This window comes from Ipomoea nil, unplaced genomic scaffold (genome assembly GCF_001879475.1).
Source record: "Ipomoea nil cultivar Tokyo-kokei standard unplaced genomic scaffold, Asagao_1.1 scaffold0268, whole genome shotgun sequence".
In the NCBI taxonomy this organism is placed as follows: Eukaryota; Viridiplantae; Streptophyta; class Magnoliopsida; order Solanales; family Convolvulaceae; genus Ipomoea; species Ipomoea nil.
Window position 1 is genome coordinate 5076318 of NW_017616696.1, and position 15893 is coordinate 5092210.

Consider the following 15893-nt stretch of genomic DNA (forward strand, 5'->3'; position numbering starts at 1 on the left):
ATTCGAAAATTCCTAAGTTTTCGGGTACTTCGCGTACCAAGATTTAAATCGAGAAATTTATCTTAGTGAGACCGGGAGAATTCAAAAAGATTTTAAACAAGTGTTCATCCAAATAGCTTTTTGAGAAAATTCATTTTCAACCCCAAAGTATTTAAAGTTAGCATTTCTAGCCTTGGTCCATGATACAAAGTGAACCATTCCATTCCAAAAGACTTTATTCATTTTATGCAAGCTTTTACCATTTTGCCCTCAACCAATCATTGGCCTTCTACCTAGGGTTTTGGACCCTATATAAACCCCATTATTCCATCTTGATTCCCTGATCTCTTTCTTTGCCTCTCCACACAAATTGTCTGCCAAGAGAAAGAGAGAAAACAACATCACAGTAAGCTCATTTCATTCTTCGATCCTAGCCTTCATTTCTCTTCTAGTTATTTTAATCTTTGAGGTTCTAGGCTAAGGTTGTATGGTGTGTTTGGGAAGTATAGATGGTGAAGGAATCTCAAGCTAGATAGAGAGGAAGAAGAGATCCAAGCTAGAAGAAATACTACAAGAGGTATAACCCCATGGATTCCTCTTTAAAATTGGCTCTGTGAAGCCTTAGTTTTGAGTAGAAATGAGCATAAACTATGAGTTTTTGATGTGTTCATGCTTAGAAGCGATTTAGTATTTGTTTGTGAGTTGTTGAGATTGTTTTGGACTTGTTTAGATTAGTTTTTGCAGATGAAAAACCTTCTGGTGCACAACACAGTGTGCACCAGATCAGATGAACGGCCCTAGCCGTGGCCCATCAGGAGGGCCGCTGGCTAGAGTCGTGCTTGCACGGGACTAGGGCACGGCCCTAGAGGAGGGCCGCTGCCTAGTCCCGGTGAAGTAACAGGGTGTGAGGGGCGGACCATGAGGAGTCCCGCCCTAGGCCCTGACTTTGATTTTGAGAAGAATCTGTGCAGTGGTCGGGCCCTTGTGGCTCAGCTACATGTCGTTTCGGGCCGAGTGTTACGGGCCCTTGTGGCTCGGCTCTTCGGGACCGTCTCGATGCACGTTTTGGCTTTGATTTCATTAAATTTGGATTTAAAATGAGTATGCTATGAAGGAAATTGTGAAGAAATACTACATAGAGTATATATTTTGCTATGCACTGTATATGAGAAGTTGTATCTTTGTGATCTGTTTGATGTTTTATTAAGTATAGAAGCATGATCGTTTGAGAATGTGATTCACTACTGTAGTATGATTTAATCGTATTATTTGATCCAAGAGAATAGAAGCATATTTGTTGAAGTGAAATGTATAGAAGTTGCATGTGTGCAAATCGAGCATGACATTATATTTTGAATTCTTCATGTTATTTTATACATGACTTAGAAGCATGTTATAGAGCATTATGGCATTTCACATGTGTCATTTTTCAAAAATGCATAAGGGGCCAACGTGAGCCCGAGAATACTTTCAAAAACCATAAGCATGTGGTATATCATTCTTTGATGCATTGAGAAGTAGTAGAGTTGTTTGCATGCATGAGATTGATGCATGTGAGATATATTTATGTATTATCTATATCAGTGAGGTTTTGGAGGATACCGTTTGGACTATGTCATCTCGGGAGATATTTTTATGGACATTGCGGTCCCAGTATATGTAACGCGGTGTATTCCCACGTTACGAGGTTGGAAACTGCCCGCCAGGCTTGGAATCCTGGTCAAGGGGTGTGCACACTAATAGTTCGATACCTGATTCCACAGAGTTTGAACCACGAGATTGGTTCCGTAGACGGTAGGAGATATTGGGTCCGATTTATGTCGTTCCCGATGGGATAATTTACGCTTCAGTGAAACCCTAAGCCGTCTACGAGTATAGAGAAAGAAAGAGAGTCAATAGAGACTCAAGAAATAGAGTCAAAAGAGACTCCAGAGAAAGAAAGAGAGTCAAAAGAGACTCCAGAGAAAGAAAGAGAGTCAAGAGAGACTCAAGAAAGTAAGAAAGAGACCTCCACAGAAAGTACTCTATTTTTATAAAGACTGTATGAGTATTTATATTTATATTATTGCACGAGATTGCATATGAGTAATAAGTATGAGTATATAGTTGCACGAGATTGCATATTAGTATGATTATATTATTGCACGAGATTGCATATAAGTATGAGTATATTGTTGTACGAGATTGCATATTAGTATGAGTTTATTATTGCACTAGATTGCATAAGAGTATGATTATCTTATTGCACGATGTTGCATATAAATATGAGTATATTGTTGTACGAGATTGCATATTAGTATGAGTTTATTATTGCACTAGATTGCATAAGAGTATGATTATCTTGTTGCGCGAGATTGCATATAAGTATGAGTATATAGTTGAACGAGATTGCATATTAGTATGATTATATTATTGCACGAGATTGCATATAAGTATGAGTATATTGTTGTACGAGATTGGATATTAGTATGAGTTTATTATTGCACTAGATTGCATAAGAGTATGATTATTTTATTGCACGAGATTGCATATAAGTATGAGTATATTGTTGTACGAAATTGCATATTAGTATGAGTTTATTATTGCACTAGATTGCATAAGAGTATGATTATATTATTGTGCGAGATTGCATATAAGTATGAGTATATTGTTGCACGAGATTACATATGAGTATGAGTATATAGTTGCACAAGATTGCATATGAGTATGATTATAGCATTGCACGAGATTGCATATGAGTATGAGTATCTAGTTGCGCGAGATTGCATATGAGTATGAGTATATAGTTGCACAAGATTGCATATGAGTATGATTATAGTATTGCACAAGATTGCGTTTGAGTAAAGTATCGTATGAGAATACATAATGAGAATGTTGATTTATAATCGTGTTGTTGTATTAAGAAGTCTTGTTTATCGAATTATGAGATGTGAATATGAAAGCATGAGAATACCTGTTATATGGTTTATTAGCATGATCCGATCTGTAAGTATGAATTGCTTGTTAAGTTACTTGCGAAGTTATTGTTGATGAATCTATGTGAACAGTCTTATACATATTTGAGCATGCCAACTGATATTATAGGGTGCAAGCATCTAGAAAGAATGTTATAGATCTAAAGATGATTTGAGATGAGCTTATTGCTATATAAAGAAATCATATGTTTTCTAAGTAAATGCTAGAATGCTTTACAGGGTTGAGTGTGGTTATACTTAGCTTTGTGTTAACGGGTGTTTTTCCTATTTGTCTATGTGTTGCTTGCAAAACCCCTTTCAGGTGGGCCCAGCAGTGTGAAGAAGTCGAGTTAGATTAGTCTCATAGTTAGAGATATCTAAACTCTAGTTTGATTGATGTTTATGTTATGGATTTAGACTTATCGACTTTATGTTTTGAGGATGATGTAGACTACTTGGGGTGATGTTTTTCCCCTTATGTTTTCAGTTTTTATGATGGATGCCAGACTTTTACTTTATTTCTAGTTTTACCCCTTTAGCCTGTGCAATCACCACGGAGTGGTGGTTGTGGCGGTGACACTCCCACTATTTATCTTTTAGTTTTTTCGCTGCTTAGTGTTGTAAATGACTGTTTAGAGTTGTATTTAAGAGTTAGAAAAATGGGGTATTACAAAAACAATATACAATTCAAAGGCACAACAATGGGCTCTGGAAGAAACAACAATGTGCTCATGAAGGCACAACAATGTGCTATGTAAGGCAAATCAATGTGAAATTGTGCACTAGAATGTATATTAGGGTACTCTGGAAGGCACAACATTGTGCTCTATAAGACATAACATTGTGCGCTGCAAGAAAGGAAAATACGCACTAGAAGACCAAAAAAAAAAAAAAAAAAAAAAAAAAAAAAAGAACGAACTTATGTAAACAAAATTACCATAATGCCACTACGTTTTTCTTTTTTTAAAAAAATATTTTTAATTTGAACCCTTGATCTGGACTCAATCTACGGATATAATTAAACCCTATTTTTCACCTAAGACAATTGTTTCATATATATATATATATATATATATATATATATATATATATATATATATATATATATATATATTCCATTTTTTAATATTTATATATTTCTCCTGTATTTTACATCTTACATTTTCTTAATTGTCATATTTATGTGTTATATGTCTCATTTCTTGATACGTAGGTGTCTGTGAAATTTGATATTTAATTAAATTAAAAGAAAACTAAAGGAAAAAATATATATAATTTTTAATTTTTCAATTGTTTGCGGTGTAGATTTAGTAATTAAGTTCTTAATAAAGCAACAAATAGGGACCAAATCTTTCAATTTCTTTTTTTTTTTTTTTTTTTGAGAAAACTTAAAATCTAAATCTAAATAACTAAATGATTAAAAATCACAACTAAAAGACTAGAATGACATTTTCTTTATTAAAAAAATAACAATCAATATGCCCCTTTAATAATGTAATTCTGTAAACCTGGAGGGCTTCTATGAAAATTCACCATGACCAATTGACCATTCTTCAAATTATCCTACCGTTGGCATTTGGCAGACAAGATAACCGTTAAGAACATTCTTAAAACCTACCACTTTGCATCTCTTTACTGTTTCGATCACCCCCTTCATATTCGGGTGTGGAAAGACTTCCTCACAAACTGAAACTCCACAATCACCCAATGGGCTGCGTATCGTCCAAGCACGCCAGAAAGGATCTCAAGCGAGAATTAGCATTTGAAAATGGCGGCGGCGTTGCCAACCACGTCGTATCGCTCACTTCAAGCACTTACGGAGTCCTCGAACTCGACGGCGAGCCGCAATGCGTCAAGAAATGCGTGATTGAAGTGAAGAAATCGTCGCCGCCACGTGAAGAGCCAGCCGAGGTGATCAACGCTTGGGAGCTCATGGAGGATCTTGATGAAACAGAGATTCCCTGTTTGGTTCAATCCAAGAAAAGCCCTAAACCTCGTGTTTTTCTCGACACTAGAAGAAGCCCTTTGAGGTTCTTGAACCAAAAGGGATCTCCGAAGAGGTTGAAAAGATTCGGAGGCAAAGAGAACAATGGTGGAAGAGCAGAGTCGAGCCCGAAAACGGTTCTGAAGAATAAAGTTCATAATTTGAATGAGAGTCCATTGAAACAGAGAATTCCCAAGAAGGAAAGTCCAGAAACGGCAAAACGTGACGGTTTTAATGGCGATTCCGGGTCGCGGAGGAGGAGCTTGGGGCCTCTGTTTGACCCGGAGCTCATAGCATATTTCGAGAAGGAGTTATCCGCCGAGGCAGAACGGAAGAAGAAAGCTTTGTCATCACCGTGGCCAATAATTTCGAGAAAACCCAGGAACCCTTCCAAGGACGATGATGCTGCAGAGGCAATCCTCGAACAGTTCGACAAAATCCTCCCGCCGGGCGGCGAAAACGCCGTAGTACTTTACATTACCACGTTGCGGGGCATAAGAAAAACATTCGAGGATTGCAACACGGTCCGGTCCATCCTGGAATCGCATCAGGTTCGGACGTCGGAGCGCGACATATCGATGCATTCCGGGTTCAGGGAGGAGCTGAGAGGACTAATGGGCACAACGGAGGTTAGGGTGCCTGTAGTTTTTGTGAAGGGGCGGCTGATCGGCGGAGCTGACGAAGTTGTGAAGCTGGAGGAGGAGGGCAAATTGGGAATTGTACTCGCCGGAATCTCAAGGGCGGCGGCTGGATGCGGCGGCTGCGGTGGGATCCGGTTTGTGTTGTGCTTGGAGTGCCATGGGAGCTGTAAGGTGTGGGATGAGGATGGAAATGGAAAGAGTAGTGTCAAGTGTGGAGAGTGTAATGAGAATGGATTGATTCAATGCCCCATTTGTTGTTAACTATGCAAGTTAATAACATTTGGTTTGTTTAGTAATTATGGTTTTTGGTTTGTGGAAGACATGAAAGATTGAAAGTAAGGAGTGTGCTGTTTTGTTGTATTTACACGTCCATCATGTATATGTTCATGTGTCAGAACAAGGAGAGTATTTGTTGTGTGTTTGGTTCTTTTGAAAATACTACTATACTAGAGATTGGTACTATACTACTATACTAGAGTTTTTTCACTTGCACTTACCACCTTACGTCGAGGGACGGAACCTGAAAGAAGATGTGGACACAAGGAGTTTAATAAAATGGCGAGAATAATTAAAGTTGTTACTAGAACTTGAATTACTTGATAGGCTGATGTTCGGATTATGACTTTGGCAATAGGCAAAACATCTTCCAAGGATCAAAGTTAATACATTACACTACTTCCTATACCTAGGGCCATTCTACGGCATCCAAGCAAGGAACACCTAATTCAAGTCCCCTACATTCACCTTAGCTTGTTTACATTTGGTGTTGACTTACTTGCCTTCTTTACATTACTTGTTGAGATTGCGTGTTACTTGTTGCTTAGATAATGTTCTCTCTAGTGTTGAGACCTAGCTTTCTACCGCTTGTGTGCACGTGTGCTTAGCCGCACATTGTTCAATTCCCACGTGCAATCCTTTAATAAAAACTCGAGAAAGATTCCATCTTGCTCAACTTACTTTCCATCCATTGCATACTACGACTATCACATGTAGACAAAGAAATACTTTCGATAAACAATTTGATGTTAAAATCAATAATAAAAGAATGAGATTATTATATATGCCTAATGAACTGTTCAGGCCAATAATGGATATAAGGGTAGGGAAAAAAAACATGAAACCCTTCTACTATTATAAGTTCAATCAAATTATTGATTTACTTACACTTGTTGAAACTTGCAACTTCTTCATGTAATCAAACACACCATCATTTTTTATTCTGATCATTGAGGACACCATTCTCTAATTTGTCGGGAGAAAACATCCATATAATATATCATCACCATAAGAGGAAACCTTCTTCATGACTAATTCTTGATATACCTTTGGACGATGAATGTCGTTGAGTGTTTTCTTACTCTCAATAGAATAGTAAAATACTGTCCGCACGAGTTTAACTCACCAGTTCAGTAGACAGTATTTGGGAGAATAGATTTAGATAACAATATTTGAACTTTGACAGTGACAGTGTAAAAATTATATCTAAAGTGGACAAATCCTTTGTGTCGAACAACCTAAAATTTAATAGTTAATAAATGTTACCCGATTAACGGTGTAGGCGAAATAGAGTCATCATGCATGCTTTTCTATTTTGGGAATTCAGTATGGCTTTGAAGCGGCATTGAAAAATCATTTTCAATTGATGGTGGTTATTGTGTTTTCAAGTTGTTTAAGAATTTTATTGAAGATATTTTCAAAAAATAATTTTATTGAAGATTATAGGATGGAGAAGACTGAAAAGGATAATGTAACTTTGGTCTAGCCATTTAACCACTTCCTTGAAAATTCATAATTTAAGGCTATGGAAAACTTAGCGGAAAGTTAAAAAGTTATATGCTAGAAGTTGAAAACTAAAGAATTGTTAAGTTAATTGATTATGCTTAAAAGTATTTGATAAAATTAGCTTTTTGATAAGCTTATAAATGTAAAAGACTAAAAAAGACATTTTTATAAAATTTAAATAATTTTAAATTTAAATAGGTTTGTTTACATATTAAAATTTAATATTTTGAAATGAAACTATTAGCATAATCATGATCTAGCATTTCATAATCAAGTAGCAATATTGTTACGAATCTTCTTCATCTCAATAGAGGTGTCACTTTTTTTTTTTTTGAAAGGGAGTTCTCACTTAAATTTTCATTGATGAATATATTACTACTTGAATCTTGAAGTTCATTAGGCGGCAGTGGCGGACCCAGAAAATTATCTGAGTGGGGGCGAATATTAAATGACGTTAAAAATGTCAATGACAAAATAACAAACAACCATAATAAGCAGTGACGGATCCAAAAAAATATTTTCAGTAGGGGCGAAACATTAAAACAAAAAAGATAGCTTAAAAAATGAAACACTTAAGAAGTTAGCCATAAATATTGTTAGATATGAGCGAAAATTAAAACACATCAAATATTTATAAAAATATTTATAATGAAATATGCAACATAATTAATTTGATAAGATAATTCTAATACAAAAAATATTATAAATTACCCATTTCATTTTATATATATATATATATATATATATATATATATATATATATATATATATATATATATATATATATATATATATATATACTAATTTTTTACGCGCTTTGCGCGAATGGGATAATGCCCAACGATTATTTTTAAATAAGTATTTCGAAGTATATCAACGCAATATTATATCGGAGATGTTCATGCATATGTAAATAAATATTGAATTTGTTTATTTAAATCGGTAATTCAAAATATATAAATGCAAGATAATATTTATTGAATTTTCTAATCGATATTTGGTAGTGGTAGTTTTCCCCTACATGTTTCATGCATTGTGAGATGTGCGTTGGGGGTTATCATGTGAAAGTATTGAACAAAATATTAATATTTATTATATTTGTATAAAATACTTGGTAAATAAATATATATAATGTAATTTGTATTATAACTTTGATATTTAATTACAAGATAATGTAAAAAGAAGACAATGGACAATGCAGTGAATATAATAAATTGATAAATTTGAAGGTAATGAATCTTTGAATGGTAGAAAATAAAGATAATATAACTAATGAAATTATATCTATTTTTAAATTTTTTATAACAAATAATTTTTTTTTAAATAAAGGCATTATAGACATCTAATTCTAAATTAATTAAATGCATATGTATTATTTTTTGTTGTAGCTACTACTTTATTTAGTTTAAGAGCAATAAAGTGGGCAAATTATGCTATGGAACCGTGTCCACCTTGCAAGGTGGACATGCATATCGGAGATGTTCATGCATATGTAAATAAATATTGAATTTGTTTATTTAAATCGGTAATTCAAAATATATAAATGCAAGATAATATTTATTGAATTTTCTAATTGATATTTGGTAGTCGTAGTTTTTCCCTACATGTTTCATGCATTGTGAAATGTGTGTCGTAGGTTATCATGTGAAAGTATTGAACAAAATATTAATATTTATTATATTTGTATAAAATACTTGGTAAATAAATATATATAATGTATTTTGTATTATAACTTTGATATTTAATTACAAGATAATGTAAAGATAATATAACTAATGAAATTATATCTATTTTTAAAATTTTTTATAATGAATAATTTTATTTTTTTTTGAATAAAGACATTATAGACATCTAATTCTAAATTAATTAAATGCATATGTATTATTTTTTGTTGTAGCTACTACTTTATTTAGTTTAATAAGAGTAATAAAGTGGCGTATATACTTTTCATCAACAATAATGCAATCATTGATTTTTAAAAAAAAATAAATACATACAAAAAATATTAATGCAAAAGTATAATTGAAATATTAAGTTTTTTTCTGATCTAAATAATAAAAAGAATATTATGTTTTTTTTCTAATCAAATGATTTTTAAAGTTCTTGATTTATAATCTTTGATGCTTAACTTTGAATGTTATGTATTTAGTCAGACTAATTATTTGAACAAAGTTTATGTTAAATTTTATATTATATATATTTTAAATATATTTTAACATATTCGTAGTATATGTTTAACAATTATGCCAACTCTAATTGGGATGTGGTTCGAAACTAAGACTTTTCTTATAGAAATTAATGTATAAGTTAAAATAATAAATACTTAACGGAATATTCCGTTACTAAAGTTTATGTTAACGGAATTTAGGTTATTTAAGGGAAGAAAATAATATAATAGAGGGTAAATAAGGAAAATCAATAAAAAATACTAAAATAAAAATAATATGAACCATTCATTTTAAGAAACAATAGTATAATATGAACCATTCATTTTAAGAAATAATAGGACCGACATTTTTTTTGTTCCAGTTAAGGCCCTAACATTATTGACTCTTATTAGAATTGTATGTATATATGTATTGTATTGTATATTGTATATAGATTGTAGATGTAGATTGTAGATGTAGATATATATATCATAAGCCAATATTATTCAAAGGCAAAGAAAAGCTACGTTTAAACCCAATTTCATACCCCTAACCTTGTTAACAATAACACACGTGATCTGCCATTTAGGCTAACACATTCCTTGTTAATGTTAACTGTTTTCTTCTATTAATATTAAACTCTGTACTATATATACACATATATATACCAGGGTTATATATGGGGTGGGGTGAGGTGAGTGGGGGCAACTGTCCCCACTGTAAGTCCGCCCGTGTTGGGCGGTATGTAATCTCGATAATATTCAAGCACATTAAATGTCACGTCATCTTGCAAATTCTTTTTAATATAATTATGTAGTGCATGTAAAATGTATTAAACTGTGACATTTTAGCAAGTATCTTTCATCTCTTGTTTAATATTCCAAACAACCTCTCAATACAACCTCGAAGAGAAGAATGTGCACAATTGAGATCTAACGAATGACAAACATTGATTTTTTTTTTAAATGCGATGCCATTTCCATAAATAATTGAACATCGAAGTGCAAGTAGCAATTTCATATAGTGCACCTCAGTGCAAGTAAAATGTATTACAAGTGCATGTAAAATGTATTACATGTGCAAGTAAAATTTACAATGAGCATCAATACTAAATGGACCAAACGTTATAATTAGTTGGACCTAGGTGCACGAATGTTTACAAGGTAAATTACTTGCACTTGTAAGTGACAATAGGTGCACTTGTAAGTGATTTTACTTACACTTTTTACTTACAAAGGTGCACCAGTTACTTGCACTTATAACACATTTACTTCCACTAAAGTTCGAGTTATTTACAAAAAATGTCATTGCTTCGTCTTTTAAAAATTACATCTGCTTCGTTGATCTGAACACGTGGACAGTTGTAAATGATTCTTATTTCTCTCTAGGGCGAGCGTTTGCATTAGAGCGCGCTCCAATATATATATATATATATATATATATATATATAATTTTATAAAATATTATAGAACTCATATGATTGTATAGAATTTTAGAGAAGATTTTAGAGATATAATCATAGTTATACGATCAAGTAGATCTCCACCATCCATTGAGGAGGTGGAATAAGTATAAATAATCTGAGTTCTTAGAAAAGAAAAAGGTAAAGAAAGTCATTTATTTAAAAGGTTTAGGAGCTACTAGTTTATTTTTGAAACATTATTAAATAGAACTTACAAAATAAACAATAAGCATCCATATAAATTCTGTCAAACAGAGCCTAAATCATATATGCTTGTTCATGAGATAAAGGGTTAATAAATTGTTTAGTTAATAAATTGTTTGTAAAATGGAATAGTTATAATTTAATTAAACACTAATTTATAAGTTAAAAAAATCAGCTTAATTTTCAAAAAAAAAAAAAAAAAAAAAAAAAAAACCCTCGACGCGCGAAAGAGAGAGGAGAATTAATCCCGCAATGGTGCAGTGTATAGCCATCACCCAGTAAGACCATGAAAATCAATCTGCCCAATTAACACTTTACTAAATACAAACATGTTTTTTCCAGTTTTTTAATTGACATTGAAATATATCATTTCAGAAGCAAAACCCTACAGTGACCCTGTAAAGGAATTCTGATTTGCGTTCATTTATCAATCATGGCTGGAAGGAAAAGAAGGAAACTGAGATCGTAAGTTCTCTTGTATTTCCCTTCAAGAATTTTAAAGTTTTTTCTTATTATTGATATGTACTAAGGTCTATCTGTTCTTTTCACTTTATTAATTTGTAATTTGAGCTTGTTATGGGTGACGTTTTATGTGTTTTAGGGTATAGATCAAGTTTAATACAGTGAATTGGTATTAGAAAAAGCAACTTTATACATCAAATTGAATTTTTTACTGGGAATTTAAGCATGTTTGTGAAGTTTGAGAAGATTCAGACTTTTGGGGTTTTCATATTGCAGGTGATTCAATCACCAAAGTAGAGAGATGAGAAATGAGAATTTAAAAAAATGGTTCCTGAGGCTCAATTTAGGATTTTTGTTCATTTAAATCAATCTCATTTGCTTCTTGTTTTGTGTAAATTGGAGTTGTCTGGCAAATTGTTGACTTGCTTATACTGTTTTATTCAAAACCAGAACCCAAATTCGAGATGAGATCACTCGCACTGTTCTCATCATGCTTCTCCCTGTTCATTTAAATCAATTCTTGTCGAGTTCTGGCATAGATGAACTTGTTTTTATTTTATGTGTACTAGGGATTAGGAAGATCTGGATAGCTAGTTTGATGTCACTCAAATTTTATAGTAGTCCTCAATCGTGTTAACTTTCAGGTACTTTGGTCACTTTTATCTGTTAGATGTATAACTTGTGCCTGCTTCTTGATTTTAGATTTTCTCAAACATCATGCCTTTCTAATTCGATCTTATTATTGGAAATGGAATTAATTTCTGGTTTGGTTATTGCATTCGGTTTGGGGCATTGCTAATCTCATGTTGTCATTTTCACCGTGGCAGTTAATTGTGAGTTGTGTTTTCTGGCCTTCTTAAACTTGTGTATTTTTTAGTTCTTGTTCTCTCTTAGTCCCTTGTCTTTTGGAATTATTCAAGTGGGAAGATAGAGATTCTTTTTGCATTTGCTTACTAAACAAATAATTATTAATTTTAGATAAATACAGCATTGATGTTTCTAGGTTAGCTGCAACGATCCCGAAAAATGAAGGAGTTTCACACGACAAGAATGAAGAGCCTGTGCAACAGATACAATCAGAACTTCCAAGAGAGATTCTGGAAGTCATTATCGGTCGCTTGAACTTGAGAGATAACATATGTGCTTCTTCTGTTTGCAAACTGTGGCATTCTGTTGCCCTCTTTGTTCGAGTTGCAAATAAACCTCCCTGGCTTATGTTCATTCCAAAGTTTGGTGATCTAGTAGAATTCTACGACCCTTCACTGCGCAAGACTTACTCGGTTGAGTTGCCCGAGTTGCGCTCCTCTAGACTTTGTTACACCAAGGACGGATGGTTGTTGCTATACAGGCCCAAAAATCAGTGTGTGCTGTTCTTCAATCCTTACACTAGGGAGGTGATTAATTTGCCAGAAATGGACTTGACATATCAAATCGTTGCATTTTCTGCTGCACCAACATCTCCTAACTGTGTCGTCTTTACTGTTAAGCATATCAATCCCACAGTGGTCGCTATTAGCACATGTCACCCCGGAGCAACTGAATGGGTGACTTCCAATTATCAAAACCTCTTGCCATTTGTGAGCAGCATCTGGAATAAGTTGGTTTTCTGCAATGGCTTATTCTATTGCCTGAGCCTGACTGGCTGGCTCGGGGTTTTTAACCCAGAAGAGCGCACTTGGGTGGTTCGAGTTCTGCCTCCTCCCAAATGGCCTCAGAATTATTTTACCAAGAACTGGTGGAAGGGAAAATTCATGGCAGAGCATAATGGGGAAATTTATGTTATCTACACTTGCTCTACTGCCAATCCAGTGATATACAAGTTAGACCAAACTAATAAAGAGTGGGTTGAGATGAAATCGTTGGGTGGTATGACGCTCTTTGCAGGTTTCTTATCATCGCAAACAAGGACAGATATTCTTGGGGTGATGAGAAATAGCATTTACTTTTCTAAAGTTCGTTTTTATGGACGGCGATGCATATCATACTCTCTAGACCATAACAGGTACTACCCACGAAAACAATGTCACGATTGGGGAGAACAAGATCCTTTTGAGAACATTTGGATTGAACCACCTGATGATTTTTCAGCATTTGTGTGAGCAGACTTATGAAGCAGGTAATTTTTTATTTTTTATTTTTCAATTGAGCATTCATAACTTCTATTCATCCTGATTGTTTTATTTGACTAATTGTTCATATATGGGAATCACAAGCCTTTATACCTCGAGGAGTTTGTGGGGCTTTGGGCCTTTTGTGGGGGGCAACCCAACCAAGTTGGTCAAGCTGTTAGACTGGGTAACCACAAGGTTACAAGTTCGACTCCCAGTGAGAGCGGCCTATTGGCCTTCTTGGTTTGAGTCAGTCAGCTATGGGCAACCTAAGCTCGTTTACCTCTTGTGGTCTCCTTTGCCAGCTAGGGTCTCAGCGTGGGATCTACACAGTGCACACCCTCGGCTAACACCCAAAAAAAGATATAGCTACTTGTGAGCCAAACTAGCCTCTTTAATGGCTTTATACCTTTATACTACTTTGTAGTATCTATCTTCTAGGTAGGAAAATAGTTCTCGCAACTTACAAAGACTACCATGTTCAAAAACGGGAGGGAGGGAGTGAGATGATGAGAAGAGGTAACAAAGGATCATATTTAGCTTTAAAATTGAGAGAAGAATAGCAAAAGAGATCAATGAATCCCGGGGCCGAATGGCCTTGTTTGTGTTCTAAATAACAATAAAATTGGTAAACTCTTGCACCTACATACACATCTGTTGTATTCCGTGACCGCCTGCAACATAGATTTTATCCATCCCTTGATGATGTGATTCTGCCGGCATGCCAAAAGCTAACTCTCTTCAAAGACATTTTCAATGTGTCCCCTGTAGTACTGACAGTCTCCTTTCTATATATATTAGACTAACTTTTGATGCTTCAAAAGTGAGAACAATAAAAGATACAAGAATTGTTTGTTGATTCAACAGAACAACCTTAGGATATGGAAAATGAAACTTTCTAGAGATACAACTGTAACAAGTATGTTGTATATCTTCCAACTAGAGCTGTGTAGGTCATTCATTAAATTTCCGATCCCAAGCCATTGCTATAATTATTATTATTATTATTATTATTATTATTATTATTATTATTATTATTATTATTATTATTATTATTATTATTATTGTTATTGTTATTATTATTATTATTATTATTATTATTATTATTTTTCCTGAGCTAGTAGAATTTTTGGCTTGCAACTATAGCATTACATGCTTTTATGCTTTGAGACACCCTTTGGATCCAAGGCTAAATCTGTGACAAGATACAGAACACATGGAAGTATTAAGCTTTTGGCCTAAGATTGACAGAATTTGTGTCCTTATGGCCTTTTCTTCATAATGTCTTCAAGAAGCTAAGCACTCACAACAGTACTTTACCAAAGCTATTGTCCGCATGGGCAGCTCAGTTGGTCCTTAGGTGGTAGATTGTAGGCAACGACACAAAATCGAGTCCTGGCAACCGTAGTGTAAGAGCTACACCAACTGTGGTGGGCTCCTTGTGGACACCAAGTAATAGTCATCCGCCTAAGAGGCCGCAAGTTGTCGTGTGATTTGCCCCTCCACTATCGTATCGGACCAGGGTGTAGGGTCCTTGGGCCGAGAGAATTTCTCCTTTTTGTGGGCAAGTGCTTTACAAAAGCCCTTTGAGTTCCTTCATTGAAAACAGTTAATGTGTATTAAATAGTGATTATTATTATTTGTTGTAATTAGGTGGATGCTTATGGTTGTGTATGTTTTCTAGAGCTGAAGTACAGTGCAGTGATCCAGTAGAATGGACAGATGGGCACAAGTAGGAGATCAAATAGGCCTCTCTTTGGTGCTGAACAGATAACCCTTAAAAATGGCTCTTGATGTCAATTCTAGGACTCATCAGAATTGATTCCCAGCAAGTTCTCATTTTTGCGAGCTTCTCATTTTTGCGAGCTTCTCATTTAAACAGTGTTTTTCCATAGAGGCAAATTTGTACAAGTAGTGCACTTGAGATTCTACCCTTTTTCTTCAGACTTTGAATTTCATTACATGGAGATTTTTTCCTACTAATGTATTTGTGTAATTTCAATTTTTATATGCACATACCTTGTGTATTATTTATTTTAAAATATGTCATGATATATATAGAGGAAAATTTAATTTTTGGTTTCACACTTTTGGTAAGGTATGAACATTTTTTTCCTAACTTTTTTTTTAAAAAAATTCTGTTTTACTTTTCTATTGTCCCATCCTTTAT

At 34.0% G+C, this 15893-nt stretch overlaps 2 protein-coding genes across 6 annotated transcripts; both read left to right on the forward strand.

Annotated features, from left to right (window-relative positions):
- The first annotated feature begins 4571 nt into the window (after positions 1–4571).
- On the forward strand, positions 4572–6020 carry LOC109153502 (uncharacterized protein At3g28850-like). 2 transcript variants are annotated; one of them, XM_019301376.1, is made up of 2 exons: positions 4572–5147; positions 5181–6020. In XM_019301376.1, the coding sequence occupies exons 1-2, from the start codon at positions 4641–4643 to the stop codon at positions 5817–5819; spliced, it is 1146 nt and encodes a 381-aa protein (XP_019156921.1). In that variant the 5' UTR covers positions 4572–4640; the 3' UTR covers positions 5820–6020. The 2 variants fall into 2 exon arrangements, with proteins under 2 accessions (XP_019156921.1, XP_019156917.1); XM_019301372.1 differs by having other exon boundaries at positions 4572–6020.
- Positions 6021–11382: 5362 nt separating this feature from the next.
- On the forward strand, positions 11383–15757 carry LOC109149775 (F-box/kelch-repeat protein At1g57790-like). 4 transcript variants are annotated; one of them, XM_019297775.1, is made up of 4 exons: positions 11383–11618; positions 12604–13731; positions 15377–15555; positions 15590–15757. In XM_019297775.1, exons 1-2 carry the CDS (start codon positions 11587–11589, stop codon positions 13712–13714), a joined length of 1143 nt encoding a protein of 380 aa, XP_019153320.1. In that variant the 5' UTR covers positions 11383–11586; the 3' UTR covers positions 13715–13731; positions 15377–15555; positions 15590–15757. The 4 variants fall into 4 exon arrangements, with proteins under 4 accessions (XP_019153320.1, XP_019153330.1, XP_019153304.1 ...); XM_019297785.1 differs by having other exon boundaries at positions 11389–11618; positions 12619–13731; positions 15408–15555; XM_019297759.1 differs by having other exon boundaries at positions 11390–11618; positions 15408–15555.
- The last annotated feature ends 136 nt before the right edge of the window (positions 15758–15893 follow it).